This window comes from Pantherophis guttatus, chromosome 6 (assembly GCF_059756535.1).
Source record: "Pantherophis guttatus breed Tessera chromosome 6, ASM5975653v1, whole genome shotgun sequence".
Classification (NCBI taxonomy): Eukaryota; Metazoa; Chordata; class Lepidosauria; order Squamata; family Colubridae; genus Pantherophis; species Pantherophis guttatus.
Genome location: NC_142068.1, coordinates 8427501 through 8441782, shown reverse-complemented (window position 1 = coordinate 8441782; position 14282 = coordinate 8427501). Strand labels below are relative to the sequence as shown.

Here is a 14282-nt window from a genome sequence, read left to right as displayed (position 1 = left end):
GTATAACTTTTTAATACTGTTATTAAATGAATCGTCGTAAGTTGAGGTGTTCTGACCTCAGTATGGTAGGCAGATACTAGCAGTAACACCTTCTGATGTTCAGATGGCTAGCTAGAGAAACCACAGGTAGTCCTCAACTTACAACAGTTCATTTAGTGACGGGTCAAAGTTACAACTGCACCGAAAAAGGTGATTTATGACCGTTCCAGTATCCCCACGGTCACTGTAATTTATATTCCGATTGACTCACATTTATGACGATTTGCAGTGTTTCAGAGTCATGTGATCCCCTTTTGTGACCTTCTGAGGAGCAAAGTCAATGGGGCACACCAAATTCACTTAACAACCGTGTTGTTCATTTAAGAACTGCAGTGATTCACTTAACAAAAGTGGCAAGAAAAGTCGTAAAATGAGGCGAAATTCACTGGACCAATTTCTCATTTAGCAACAAAGTTTTGGGCTCAGTTGTGGTCATAAATTGAGGACTATTTAGAATCTCAGTTTTTGGAAAGTGACTTCAACACCTGGAAGTCCTTTCTTGATGGTGAGTACCATTTCAGGAAATATATATATATGTAGGTCTTTGGTTATTCGGGTTTTCTCCTGCGTAAAATTGGAAGTGTCTTGGCAACGTTTCGACAAAGTCTCATTCGTCATCTTCAGGCTGGTGTTTTCGGCTTCGTGCATGAAACATCGCCAAGACACTTCCAATTTTACGCGGGAGAAAACCCGAATAACCAAAGACCTACATACAAATACCCGCGAAGTTCCAAATTCTACTCATATCCTCTGTTTCTTGCCTAGGCTGAGCCAACCAATCCGTGTCCGTTTCTTGGAGCCAGATGGGACGGTCCTTTTCGAACATCCTATACAACAGGACACCATCTTCCAAGATGGTATGGTAAGTGGACCACAATCGATCAGCATAGCCTTGGAAGGGACCTCAGAGGTCTTCTAGTCCAACACCATGCTCAAGCACCGTTTCAGACAGATGGCTGTTCAGTCTCTTCTTAAAAACCACCAGTGATGGAGCACCTACAACAGAGGTCTTCAAACTCGGCAGCTTTAAGACTTGTGGACTTCAACTCCCAGAATTCTCCAGCCAGCTATCCACAAGTCTTAAAGCTGCCAAGTTTGGAGACCCCTGCCCTACAACGTCTGGAGGCAAGCTGTTCACAACACAATTGGACTTTCTTGGTTTTTTTCCTTGAAAACATTTCCGTAGAACTGAAGAAGCTTCTTGAATGAGAAGCTAAATGTCTTCAAGGAAAAAAAAGCAAAACAAGAAAGCGCAGTTGCTTTTTGGAAGAAGCTCTTTTGGGACAACCATGACCTGCATGATTGAGAATCTCCATCGACATTAAGGAAATGGGGCTGTTGGCACTGTGAAGTATGAATCGGAATAGCGCTGGAAGAGACCTTGGAGGTCTTCTAGTCCAGCCCCTTGCTTACGTACCTTTCGTCGCGCCCTAAAAACATTATTATTCCAACAAGCAGGGCTGGCCTAAATAATAATAACATTTTACTATTTTAAATGGGGTGTTTTATTAGAGTTTTTTTGGCCAATTTATTTGTTTTAAATTGCTTTTAATTTGTATATTGTCATGGTTTTATTTTTGGCTGTACACCACCCTGAGTCCTTCGGGAGAAGGGCGGTATAGAAATTCAACAAATTAAAATAAAATAAAATAAATAAACAAGAGACTCTATACCAAGCAGGGTGGATAAAAATCAATGATTTTTTTAAAAAAAAAATCAAAAAAATCAGATTTTTTTAATTTAAATCGGATTTTTTTTTATTTTTATCGAATTTATTTTAATAAAAAACTTTTGGGGTAAAAGTCTATCGTAAGATAGTTTTCTATTTAAGATACATAAATAGTTTATTCAGCATGAAATGGAGCTTAGTTATGTAGCATGAGGCTGTATATTCTGCAACACTGGGACTATCGGTGAGTCAACAGTGGGTCAAAGGAGTAGCAGAGATGACAGTTGCTCTTTAAAATTATGATTTAAATCGAGTTGATTTAAATCAAGCCTTTTTACTAGTGATTTAAATCATGATTTAAATTGTGATTTAAATCAACTCGATTTAAATCAAATCCACCCTGATACCAGGGGTGTCAAACTCGATTTCATTGAAGGCTGCATCAGGGTTGTGTTTGACCTGGGGGGCCGGGAGAGCGTGGCCAGCCCGACGTCAACTCGTGCCGGGGGCACCTGTGGTGGGCTGGGGTGGGAATCCACTTTTGCTAGTAGTTTGTTTTGCTAGCACTCTGCCAGTGAAAACAGATGTCGAGGGGCCATGTGCGCCCTCCCCCTAGGCTCCATTTTTAGCTGTGACTGCCTCTTACAGCTCTCTGCCAGTGAAAATGACACCGAGGGGTGGCGGGGTGGGCCTGCCGGGGCGGCCATGCTCGGGAGGATCACGCATGCCCGCCCCCCGGCTCCATTTTCACATCGCGGGCCGGTCCTTCGCTGTTTCCAGGTCAGCCCCGCAGGCCAGATCTAAGCACCCCGCAGGTTTTAAGTTTGATACCCCTGGCTCTATACCATTTCAGACAAGTGACTGTCCAATCTCTTCTTAAAATCCTCCAATGATGAAGCACCCATGACTTCTGATGGCATGCTTTTCCATTGGTTAATTGTTCTCACTGTCCGGGAGTTTCTCCTTAATTCAAGGACATATGAATTCCTGCCCTTCAATGAATTAACGAATTAACTAATTAACTAATTAACTAATTAACTAATTAACTAACTAACTAATTAACTAACTAACTAACTAATTAACTAATTCAATAAGGACAATTCCTTAATACAAGAACACATTGTGTTTGCATCCCTTCTCTTGTGATTGAATCCCTGCATTACTTGAGCATCCTAGCAAAGACTCTAGGGTTAGAAATATTTATAACAGATTTGCATTATGAATTGATTTATGGGAGGAGCTCAGTGTGAAATCCAGCAGGTTCTGACAGGTTCTAGAGAACTGGCAGCGGAAATTTTGAGAAGTTCGGAGAACCGGTAGCGGAAATTTTGAGTAGTTCGGAGAACCGGTAGCGGTAATTTTGAGTAGTTCAGAGAACTGGCAAATACCACCTCTGGCTGGCCCCCAAGTGGGGTGGGAATGGAGATTTTGCAGTATCCTTCCCCTGCCACGCCCACCAAGCCACGCCCACAGAACTGGTAGGGAAAAATTTTGGATTTCCTCCCTGGAGGAGCTAGTATACAAAAGACTATACAGATCATCCTCAACCTTCAACCACAATTGAGCCCAAAATTTATGTTGGTAAGCAAGACAATTGTTAAATGAATCCCTGTGGTTGTTAGTCACACAGTTGTAAAATAACTTGCAATCATTTGTTTAGTGACTGTTCAAAGTTTATACCGGCACTGAAAAAAGTGACCGATGACTGTATTTCATACTTACGACCGTTGTATCATCCCCACAGTCACATGATCAAAAGTCGGACGCTTGGCAACTGACTCATACTTATGACGGTCACAGCTTCCCAGGGTCATGTGATTCCCCCTTTGGCGACCTTCTGACGAGCAAAGTCAATAGGGAAGCCAGATTCACTTAACAACCTGGTTACTAACTTAAAACAACTGCAGTGATTCACCTAACAACTGTGGCAAGAAAGGGCATAACATGGGGCCACTTAACAACTGTCGTGCTTAACAATAGAAATTGAGCCGTAAATCGAGGACTACCTGTAATTCTTTTTTGAAGTCAGTCGCAGTAGAACGGTGGGTTAGCAACTTTTGAGATTTGCTAATTCTGAATATCTCTGCTTACGTCATCCATTGCTTACACATTTGTACAACCGTATTGTTATTGTCTCCTCCTTCTGCAAAATGTAGAAATGTAAGTTCGTCCTTTTGTCTGTGGGAGCTCTTCCCATTATTTTCCAGAGGGAATTCCTCTACTGCATATTGCAGTGCAATATATAAACCTCGATTATTGGTTTGGGGGGCCCTAGCAGAGGTGGGTTTCAGCAGGTTCTGACCAGTTCTGGAGAACCGGTAGCAGAAATTTTGAGTAGTTCAGAGAACCAGTAGTGAAAATTCTGACTGGCCCCGCCCCCATCCATTCTCTGCCTCCCGAGTCCCAGCTGATCGGGAGGAAATGGGGATTTTGCAGTATCCTTCCCCTGGAGTGGGATGGAAATGGAGATTTCCATTTCCAGAATGCAGCCGCGTGGGTGATTACGGGAGCGACATGGCGCTCCCATGTGACACCTCTCCTGCGCGAGCTGCACTGGTTCCCGGTGGTCTTCTGGGTGCTCTTCAAAGTGTTGGTTCTCACCTTTAAAGCGCTCCATGGCTTAGGGCCAGGGTATTTACGAGACCGCCTTCTGCTACCGTTAACCTCCCACCGGCCAATACGCTCTCACAGAGAGGGCCTCCTCAGGGTGCCGTCGGTCAAGCAATGTCGGCTGGCGGCCCCCAGGGGGAGAGCCTTCACTGTGGGGGCACCCGCCCTCTGGAATGAGCTTCCTCCCGGAATACGACTGATCCCGGATCTCCCCACTTTCTGTAAGGCCCTGAAGACGTTTTTATTTCAGCAAGCCGGCCTGGCCTGAATAGGTTTTTTATGGGTTAGTTTTTAATTGTATAGCTTTGGGGTTTTAAATTGGGGGCCGATTGATTTAATTTATTTTAGCTATCTTAACTTTTATATTGTATGTATTTTAATTTCGGCTGTTCACTGCCCTGAGTCCCTAGGGGGAGAAGGGCGGTATATAAATTCAAATATAAATAAATAAAATAAAAATTTTACAGTATTCTTCCCCTGTCACGCCCACCAAGCCACGCCCACCAAGCCACACCTACAGAACCGGTAGTAAAAAAATTTGAAACCCACCACTGGGCCCTAGGTATCCATCCACCTCTTCTTCTTTTCTAGATCTGTGGCATGTGGCGGAATTTGCAGAAGGCTTCCATCCGGCTCTTGAAAATGGATCAGATGCGCATAACCCTAATCACCCAGACTCATCCTGCAGGGGAGGTTCAAGGCCAGATTGTCAAGCATCGGGCCCTCTTTGCAGGTAATCTATGGTTTAGGTAACCAGGATTATCCCGGGGAACTTTTTCAAGTCTGGGAAGTTTTTAACTTTCCATTTCACATGTCACATTGGTGGTGGGGGTAATATGACTAAGTGGGCGTGGCCAACTTTTTTTTTTTTTAACTTTTAAAACCATTTTTTCTACAACCTCTTTGGCTGAATCAGGCTGACTTGCCTGATCGGCAGAGGCTTTCTTTTTTTTTTTAAAGCCTCTGATGATCCTAGCTGACTTGCCTGATCAGCAGAGGCTTTCTTTCTTTTTTTTTTAAAGCCTCTGACGATCCCAGCTGACTTGCCTGATCAGCAGAGGCTTTCTTTTTTTTTTAAAGCCTCTGACGATCCCAGCTGACTTGCCTGATCAGCAGAGGCTTTCTTTTTTTTTTTTAAAGCCTCTGACGATCCCAGCTGAGCCACGCGATCATCAGAGGCTTTTATTTTTTACTTTTAAAAGCATTTTTTCAGCCAAAGAGGTTGTAGAAAAAATGCTTTTAAAAATAAAAAAAAGGCCTCTGATGATTGATCACGGCTCAGCTGGGCAATGGGGGGGGCAGGGATTTTTGCTACCGGTTCTCCGAACCACCCACCTCCATCATTACCGGATCAAGCAATCCGGTCCGAACTGGGAGCATTTCACCCCTGGTTGAACTTAACCTCCTCTGGCTTCATGGCTTTTCTTTTCTTCCAGGTATTGAACTACAACTCACAGAATTTCCAGTAGTTTGGGATCTGGCTGTTAAGTATCCTTGTAGTTCAAGACATGCGATGGGACCTACAATGATGAAGGCCATGTTTGAACGTTGAAATTTAGGGTGTAGATTTGATTTGATTGCAAGCTCACAAGATGTAGACCAGGGGTATATCCAACCCTGGCAACTTTAAGACTTGTGGACTTCAACTCCCAGAATTCCCCAGCCAGCCATGCTGGGGAATTGTGGGAGTTTAAGTCCACAAGTCTTACAGTTGCCAAGGTTGAATATCCCTGCTGTAGAGATGGCAGTGAAAAAATAAGAAACAAAGAAATATGCGAGAAAGAAACTCAAAATTGCCTTGGCTTCCCTGACTTTAGTATAAAAGAGAAAGAGAAAAAGAAATGCTGCTAGGTTTTAAAAATTTAATATATTAATACTATAGCAATAATGTAGAATTTTAATATTTCATGTCATGTCTTTTTCCTCACCTGGTTTGTCCTGTGGGCTGACATGAGTTTATTTTGTCTCACAAACTATTTTATAAATCTCAGAACACGGGAATTATATATATTAGTTATATATGACACCCTGAACCCTCAAAAAAAAAAAAAAAAAAAAGAGAGAGAGAGAGAGAGAGAAAATAAGAAATGATGGTGTCTATAATCCCAATTTCTAATTACCTCCAGATACTAGCATCCTGTCAGTGTGTGAGAGAGTTGAGGGGTGTTTGGAAACTCAAACAGTATTTGCTGTGTGAGCAGGAAGGAGACAGGAAGGAGGCTGGGCATGGCTTAGCTCAACTGTTCTTTTAGTAAAGCTGTTTGCTGCTGTGAAAGTAAAACTGAAAGTGAAACTCCTCTCCTCTGCTTGTGTTTTGCATTTGGAACAGATTTCTTTTCAGGTGGGGAGGTGGAGTAGAACTCCTTAGCATCAGAGCATGTTAATAAGAATATAGGAAATATTAATGCTCTAATGGTCATTTCAAAAAATCTTAGTGAGCACCTAGAAGCCAAGAGGAACATATGTGGCAATTTCAAGTTTGTAGGCTTTACGGTTCTGGAGATTTCATGATTAATGTGTGAGTAGTTTTCGCTTTTATATATATAGATTTGAATTTGCCGCTGACCCCGTTAAAATAAAGGTCTTATTCTCTTCTGTTGTTCCAGAGACTTTCAGCGCCATCTTGACGTCCATGGACCCGACTCCCCTTAACATGGGCGGCATCGCTATGCTGACCCTGAGTGACACAGAGAACAATCTGCATTTTGTCCTTGTTACTAAGGGGTTTCTGGAGCCAGCAGACAAAAGTGAGCAAGGCCAAAGGGAAGCAACGAGTCACGACTGAAAAAATTCTCTCGGCCAGTTAGTTAAGATTAAACCAGTCCAGTCCAGTGGGTTACAGCCAGAGTTTTGCATGGGATATGTCCCAGAGATGGTTAAAGACCAAATGTGAATTATAGAATAGAATAGAATAGAATAGAATAGAATAGAATAGAATAGAATAGAATAGAATAGAATAGAATAGAATAGAAGAAAATGAGTAGAATGGAATGGAATGGAATGGAATGGAATAGAACAGAACAGAACAGAACAGAACAGAACAGAACAGAACAGAACAGAATAGAATGAGTAGAATGGAATGGAATGGAATGGAATGGAATGGAATAGAATGGGATAGAATAGAATAGAATAGAATAGAATAGAATAGAATAGAATAGAATAGAATAGAATAGAATAGAATAGAATAGAATAGAATAGAATAGAATAGAATAGAATAGAATAGAAGAAAATGAGTAGAATGGAATGGAATGGAATGGAATGGAACAGAACAGAACAGAACAGAACAGAACAGAATGAGTAGAATGGAATGGAATGGAATGGAATAGAACAGAACAGAACAGAACAGAACAGAACAGAACAGAACAGAACAGAACAGAACAGAACAGAATAGAATAGAATAGTAAAAAAAAATTTCGGCACAGACATAATTCAAACAGTCCTTAAAGGGATGATTTTAAGTCCAGGACTACCCGTATAGCGTGAATCATCTCTCCGCTTTCTTACAGAATCTGATCGGATCCCTCTAAGGGTGCAAATCCTACATCAGGACAATGTCCTCAGGCAGGTTCTGGCTAATGTCACCTTACAGGTAAGCCGACATTTTAAAAACCCTGCTTTGAGTGACTTTGGGAACACTTAATGAAGCTGCTGCTGTTGGCTTGCTTGCTTTCGCTGTCATTTTCCCAGGACTCCGATTTTGCAGAGGTGCTGATGGAATTGGGGGCTCAGGAGATGGACTGGCTGGCACAAGGACAGCTGAGGATGACCGCAGAGGTGGACGGTGGAGCCCGTCAGAAGTTAGCTGGGTTTATCACAGTCCGGAGAAGCTGTGACAGTGAGTGACAGTGTGGGGTCCCTGTGACTTATTCATCCTGGCTACTCTTCCCCAGGGGTGAAATGTAAAATTTGTTACTACCGGTTCTGTGGGCGTGGCTTGGTGGGTGGTGGGGGTAATATGACTGAGTGGGCATGGCCAACTTTTTTTTTTTAACTTTTAAAACAATTTTTTCTACAACCTCTTCGGCTGAAGAGGTTGTAAAAAAATGCTTTTAAAGCCTCTGACGATCCCAGCTGATTTGCCTGATCAGCAGAGACTTTCTTTTTTTAAAAAAAGCCTCTGATGATCCCAGTTGAGCTGCGCGATCATCAGAGACTTTTTTACTTTTAAAAGCATTTTTCAGCCAAAGAGGTTGTAGAAAAAATGCTTTTAAAAATAAAAAAAAAAAGCCTCTGATGATTGTGTGGCTCAGCTGGGCAATGGGGGGTGGGGGGCAGGGATTTTTGCTACCGGTTCTCCGAACCACCCGCCTCCATCGCTACTAGATCAGGCGATCCGGTCCAAACCGGGAGCATTTCACCCCTGCTCTTCCCCTTGCAGGGTTTCTGAGCTTTTGGCATTATTAGTCAGAAAAAAATATCACTTTGGTGCACTTCAAGTACTGGTAGTCCTTGACTTACAACCATTCATTTAGTGACTGTTCGAAGTTACACAGCACCACTGAAAAAAGTGACTTATGACTGTTTTTTCACACTTATGACTGTTGCAGCATCCCCTTGGTCGCGTGATCAAAATTTGGACGCTTGGCAACTGGCGTGTATTTATGACGGTTGCAGCGTCCCGGCGTCACGTAATCCCACTTTGCAACCTTCTGACAAAGCAAAGTTAATGGGGAAGCCGGATTCACTTAACTGCCATGTTTTTAATTTAAGAACTGCAACAATTCACTTCATAACTGTGGCAAAGGAAGGTCATAACATGGGGCAAACTTCACTTAACCCCGGTCTCGCTTAGGGACAGAAATTTTGGGCTCCATTGTGGTCCTAAATTGAGGACGACCTGTACAGTCACGTGATGTAACCATGAGAACCCTGCCCAATGGTGAAATGTAGAATTTGTTACTACCGGTTCTGTGGGCGTGGCTTGGTGGGGGGTAATGTCACTGGGTGGGTGTAGCCAACTTTTTTTAAAAAAAACTTTTAAAACCATTTTTTCTACAACTTCTTCGGCCGAAGAGGTTGTAAAAACAATGCTTTTAAAAGCCTCTGACGATCTGAGTTGCCTGATCGTCAGAGGTTTTTTTTTTTTTACTTTTAAAAACATTTTTTATACAACCTCTTCGGCCGAAGAGGTTGTAAAAAAAAAAACTTTTAAAAGCCTCTGACGATCAGGCAACTCAGCTGGGATCGTCAGAGGCTTTTAAAAGCATTTTTTTACAACCTCTTCGGCCGAAGAGGTTGTAGAAGAAATGCTTTTAAAAGCCTCTGATGATCCCAGCTGAGCCGCACGATCATCGGAGGCTTTTTTTTTTTTTTACTTTTAAAAGCATTTTTTCCTCCAAAGAGGTTGTATAAAACATGCTTTTAAAAATTAAAAAAAAAAGCCTCTGGTGATTGCGTGGCTCAGCTGGGCATGGAGGGAGCAGGGATTTTTGCTACCGGTTCTCTGAACCACCCGACATCATCGCTACCAGATCGGGCAATCCGGTCCGAACCGGGAGCATTTCACCCCTGACCCTGCCTCTGTCAGAATTTCAAATCTGGGTTGTAACTACCCTACACATAATTGTAAGATATGTGAACTTCAACTCCCAGGAATCCCCAGTCAGTATGCTCACCTATGTTGTCATCCTAAAAACATCATTTCCCTCTCCCTCTTCTCTCTCTCTCTCTCTCTCTCTCTCTCTCTCCCTCTCCCTCTCCCTCTCCCTCTTTCTCTTCCAGCCATACAGAGTGTGCTTTGTGGAGCCAACGCCTTGATACCCACTCACACAGGGGCAGTGGGCTCTGCCAAGATTGTGCTACATGAAAATGGGACGTGGGAATACCAGGTAGGAGGCAGTGGTGAAATCTAAAATTTGTTACTACCAGTTCTGTGGGCGTGGCTTGGTGGGGGGTAATGTGACTGGGTGGGCATGGCCAATTTCTTTTTCTTTTTACTTTTAAAACCATTTTTTCTACAACCTAGGTTGTACAAAAATGCTTTCAAAAGGCTCTGACGATCCCAGCTGAGTTGCCTGATCGGCAGAGGCTTTTTTTCTTTTAAATGCCTCTGACGATCAGACAACTCAGCTTGGATCGTCAGAGGCTTTTAAAAGAAAAAAAGCCTCTGACGATCAGGCAACTCAGCTGGGATCATCAGAGGCATTTAAAAGCATTGCTTTTAAAAGCCTTTGACGATCCCAGCTGAGCTGCGCGATCATCAGAGGCTTTTTTTTTTTTTTTTTTTTACTTTTAAAAGCATTTTTTCGGCCAAAGAGGTTGTAGAAAAAATGCTTTTAAAAGTAAAAAAAAAAGCCTCTGATGATTGTGCGGCTCAGCTGGGCATGGGGGGTGGGGTGGGGCAGGGATTTTTGCTACCAGTTCTCTGAACCACCCGCCTCCATCGCTACCGGATCAGGCGATCTGGTCCGAACCGGGAGCATTTCACCCCTGGTTGGAGGGGACTTTTGCTGACCTGGCTGATAGTTTGCACATGAGATCGTAGCAGGTGAGCACAATATAAGCCCCACAATTGCGTACAGCTCCCACATACCTTGATGTGGGTCCCTAGAGCTCTTCCTGATCTTGCTTCTGAATACAGGTAGTTTTCAATTTATAACCATTCCTTTATTGACTTTGAAGTTACAACGGCACTGAAAAAGAGGACGTCTGACCGTTTTTTTAGTCTTATGACCATCGCAAGCATCCCCATGGAAACGTGATCAAAATTTGGACGCTTGACAACCGGTTCATATTATTATGAACGGTTGCAGTTGTTCTGCCCCAGCTACGGACCCCAAAGAACGCAACACACACAAAGTCTGTACAAACCTTACTTTACTAAATTAAATCAGTCTTTTTCAAACAAAGGCTATTAATTAACTTTCTTAACAGCCTACAAGAATCCAGAGAATAAATAATTGTAATCTTACTATGGTTGGCAGAAAGCCCAGAAGCAATTTGCAGGAAACTGATAAGAGAACTAAGATCCAGACGCGAAGGAGAATGAACTAAAGTTGTTCCCTGCAAATTGCTTCAGTTGCTGTCCTTCCTTAAATAGGCTAAGGGAGTGGCCAATTAGCCCCAAGCCTTACTCTCAAGAAGACCTCCTCCTGAGGAGCCACTCCTGCCTTTTGGCAGCTCTGCGTGCCCGTGCATCGAGAAGAGGCTCCTCCTCTTCGTCCTCTTCACTTAAGGGAGCTTCTGGAGGTCCTGAAGGCCCTGGCTGAATCTCCGCCTCTGGCACCACATCTTCTCCAGCCTCCTCATTGTCTGACTCGAGTGCCAGCTGCACAGGCTGCTGGCGCAGCACCCTACCAGCCTCCTCGCTGTCTGAATCAGCTAATACTGCACAGGCCGCTGATGGGTCACAACAGCAGTGTCCCGGGATCTTGTGATCATCTTTTGCATGCCATAGGTTCACCATCAGAGGTATAGGGTTTCCTGCTTGAGCAGGGGGTTGGACTAAAAGACCTCCAAGCAGGGGTGGGCTTCAAAAAGTTTAGCAAGGGGTTCTCTACCCAGTTGCTGGGTGAGTGTGGGCATGGTGGGCGTGGCCTAGTCGGCCTCCTGCTCCACAGAGGGGGGTGCATTTTTGACCTCCCCAGGCTCCGGAGGCTTTCCTCGAGCCTCCAGGTGGGCGAAAACGGTCTCCCCAGGCTCCGGAGGCCCTCTGGAGGCTGGAAACGGGCCTGTTTCCGGCCTTCCCGAACTTCCGATAGGCCGGTTTTTCACCCTCCCCGAACCTCTGCGCATGCCCTGCACTTATCTGCATCCAAAATGGGTCAAGTGGGGACTCCTGGGAAGGGAAGGGAGGGTGGGTGGGGAGGAGTGGGCGGGGCCAGCCAGGTGTGGGATTTGGGGATTCTCCGAACTGCACAGAATCTTAGCTAGAGGTTCTCCCGAACCCCTGCGAACCCCCAGCAGTCCACCCCTGCCTCCAAGGTCTCTTCCAACTCTGTTATTCTTTTATACTGTTATTCAGTTAATGTGGCTTTGAACCAGGGGTGAAATCCAGCAGATTCTGACAGGTTCTGGAGAACCGGTAGCGGAAATTTTGAGCAGTTCGGAGAACCGGCAAATACCACCTCTGGCTAGTCCCAGAGTGGGGTGGGAATGGAGATTTTGCAATATCCTTCCCCCAGGAGTGGGGAGGGAATGGGACTTTTACAGTATCCTTCCCCTGGAGTGGGGTGGGAATGGGGATTTTGCAGTATCCTTCCCCTGTAGTGGGGAAGGGAATGGGGATTTTGCAGTATCCTTTCCCTGGAGTGGGGTGGGAATGGGGATTTTGCAGTATCCTTCCCCTGGAGTGGGGAGGGAATGGGGATTTTGCAGTATCCTTTCCCTGGAGTGGGGTGGGAATGGAGATTTTGCAGTATCCTTCCCCTGCCACACCTACCAAGCCACGCCCACCAAGCCACACCATGCCCACCAAGCCACGCCCACAGAACCGGTAGTAAAAAAAAAATTGGATTTCACCACTGCTTTGAACATTCATTTGGGACAATCTTCTGTCTAGATCCAGGTAGCCGGAACAGGAAGCGAGGTGATTGGCGTCACCTTGGAGACCAAACCCCGCCGACGAAATAAACGTAGCATTTTGTACGACATGACCCAAAGCTACAGGGATGGCATGGTGAGTGTTGGCTGGCAGAAGAGCCGGTGGACTTGGCGGATTGGAGATAGACAACCAACTTGGGGACAGCAAACACCCGAGACTTCAAAATGTGTGAAATGCATTGTTCCTCTTTGCCCGCGCTTGGAAATCACACTCGACAAAAAAACCAAGCCTTGTACATTTGCTTCTCTCTGCTGACACCCTTGTTATTTTCCAGGCCAGTGGCTCCTGGACACAAGCCAGCGGGCGCGATGCCCACATGCTGCTGCAGAACGAGCTCTTCTTAAATGTCGCCACCAAGGACTTTGAAGACGGAGAATTGCGCGGACAGATAAACTCCATGCTCTACAACGGACTCTTGGCCCGTTATCAAGGTACTCGCATGCAGAGTTTGTGAAATTGCTGAGCCGGATAATGGGGGAATCATCTGGTGGTTGTGGTGTGAACGAAGTTTTTCGTCCAGCTCGGGGAAGAGGGGGGGTGATGTCTCCAACAATCTTGGCAACCTTAATAAAATTTGTGGACTTCAACTCCCAGAATTCCTCAGCCAGGCCATAGTGACTGAAGAATTCTGGGAAATGGAAATCCACAACCTCAATTGGGGACTGCAAAGTCCCCAATCTCTGGGCTGCGGTCTAGTACCAGGCCATGGACCAGCCTGCCACTTGCATGGCCCAGTTTCCATCCTGCCCCAGGCTCCCTTGAAAAGCAGGAAGGAGGAATTGGTCCTCGCAAAACCTCTTTTATTTACACGACTGTGAATTCCTTTCGTTCACAGTCAGGAAGGTTTGTCCAAACAGTTTTTCAAAGGAATATTTATCAACACAGACCTTATCTCGCTTGGCAAGCTGCCATGTAACTTGTTTCCAAACGCAGAGTAAGGCCAAACTTGGCACAGAGTCTCTTAGAGTCACGAACAGAACTTTCCACTCTTGAAACGACCGAACGAACAAATTGTTTCCTGCAAAAGTCCCCTCCCCATTCGCTCCTCTTTTGTTTCCTATGGGAGGGGCCAATCATCTCCAAGGTGTGGCGTTACTCCCAAGTCGACCCTGCTTTCTTAGTTGTTCTTGTCTTCTGGCAGCTCTGCACATGCGCACACTGGGAATGGGTTCCAGCTGTTCCTCTGCCTCGCTGCTGTCTATCTCCCTCTCTGCCTCCGACGCAGAGCCCTCGTCCAGTCTTTATCCAGCCCCCAGGACTGGCCCATGTTCCTCCCCAACCTCCTCACTGTCTGACTCTGCTGCCAGCTCTGCTGGCTGGTGGCGGGCCACAACACTAAGCCACAAAGATGGGGACCACTGGTCCACAAGACTTGGCAACTTTAACACTTATAGACTTCAACTCCCAGAATTCCCAGAATTC

At 44.9% G+C, this 14282-nt stretch overlaps 1 protein-coding gene across 1 annotated transcript in view; it reads left to right on the top strand.

The window, feature by feature from the left end:
• CHRD (chordin) overlaps positions 1–14282 on the top strand; it is a 66462-nt gene that overhangs the window by 22690 nt on the left and 29490 nt on the right. The window contains exons 6-13 of the mRNA XM_087872479.1: positions 805–901; positions 4910–5051; positions 6925–7065; positions 7825–7907; positions 8006–8153; positions 10040–10146; positions 12819–12935; positions 13135–13291. Of these exons, the coding sequence (XP_087728605.1) occupies positions 805–901; positions 4910–5051; positions 6925–7065; positions 7825–7907; positions 8006–8153; positions 10040–10146; positions 12819–12935; positions 13135–13291 (992 nt within the window). The remainder of the gene's footprint in view (positions 1–804; positions 902–4909; positions 5052–6924; positions 7066–7824; positions 7908–8005; positions 8154–10039; positions 10147–12818; positions 12936–13134; positions 13292–14282) is intronic.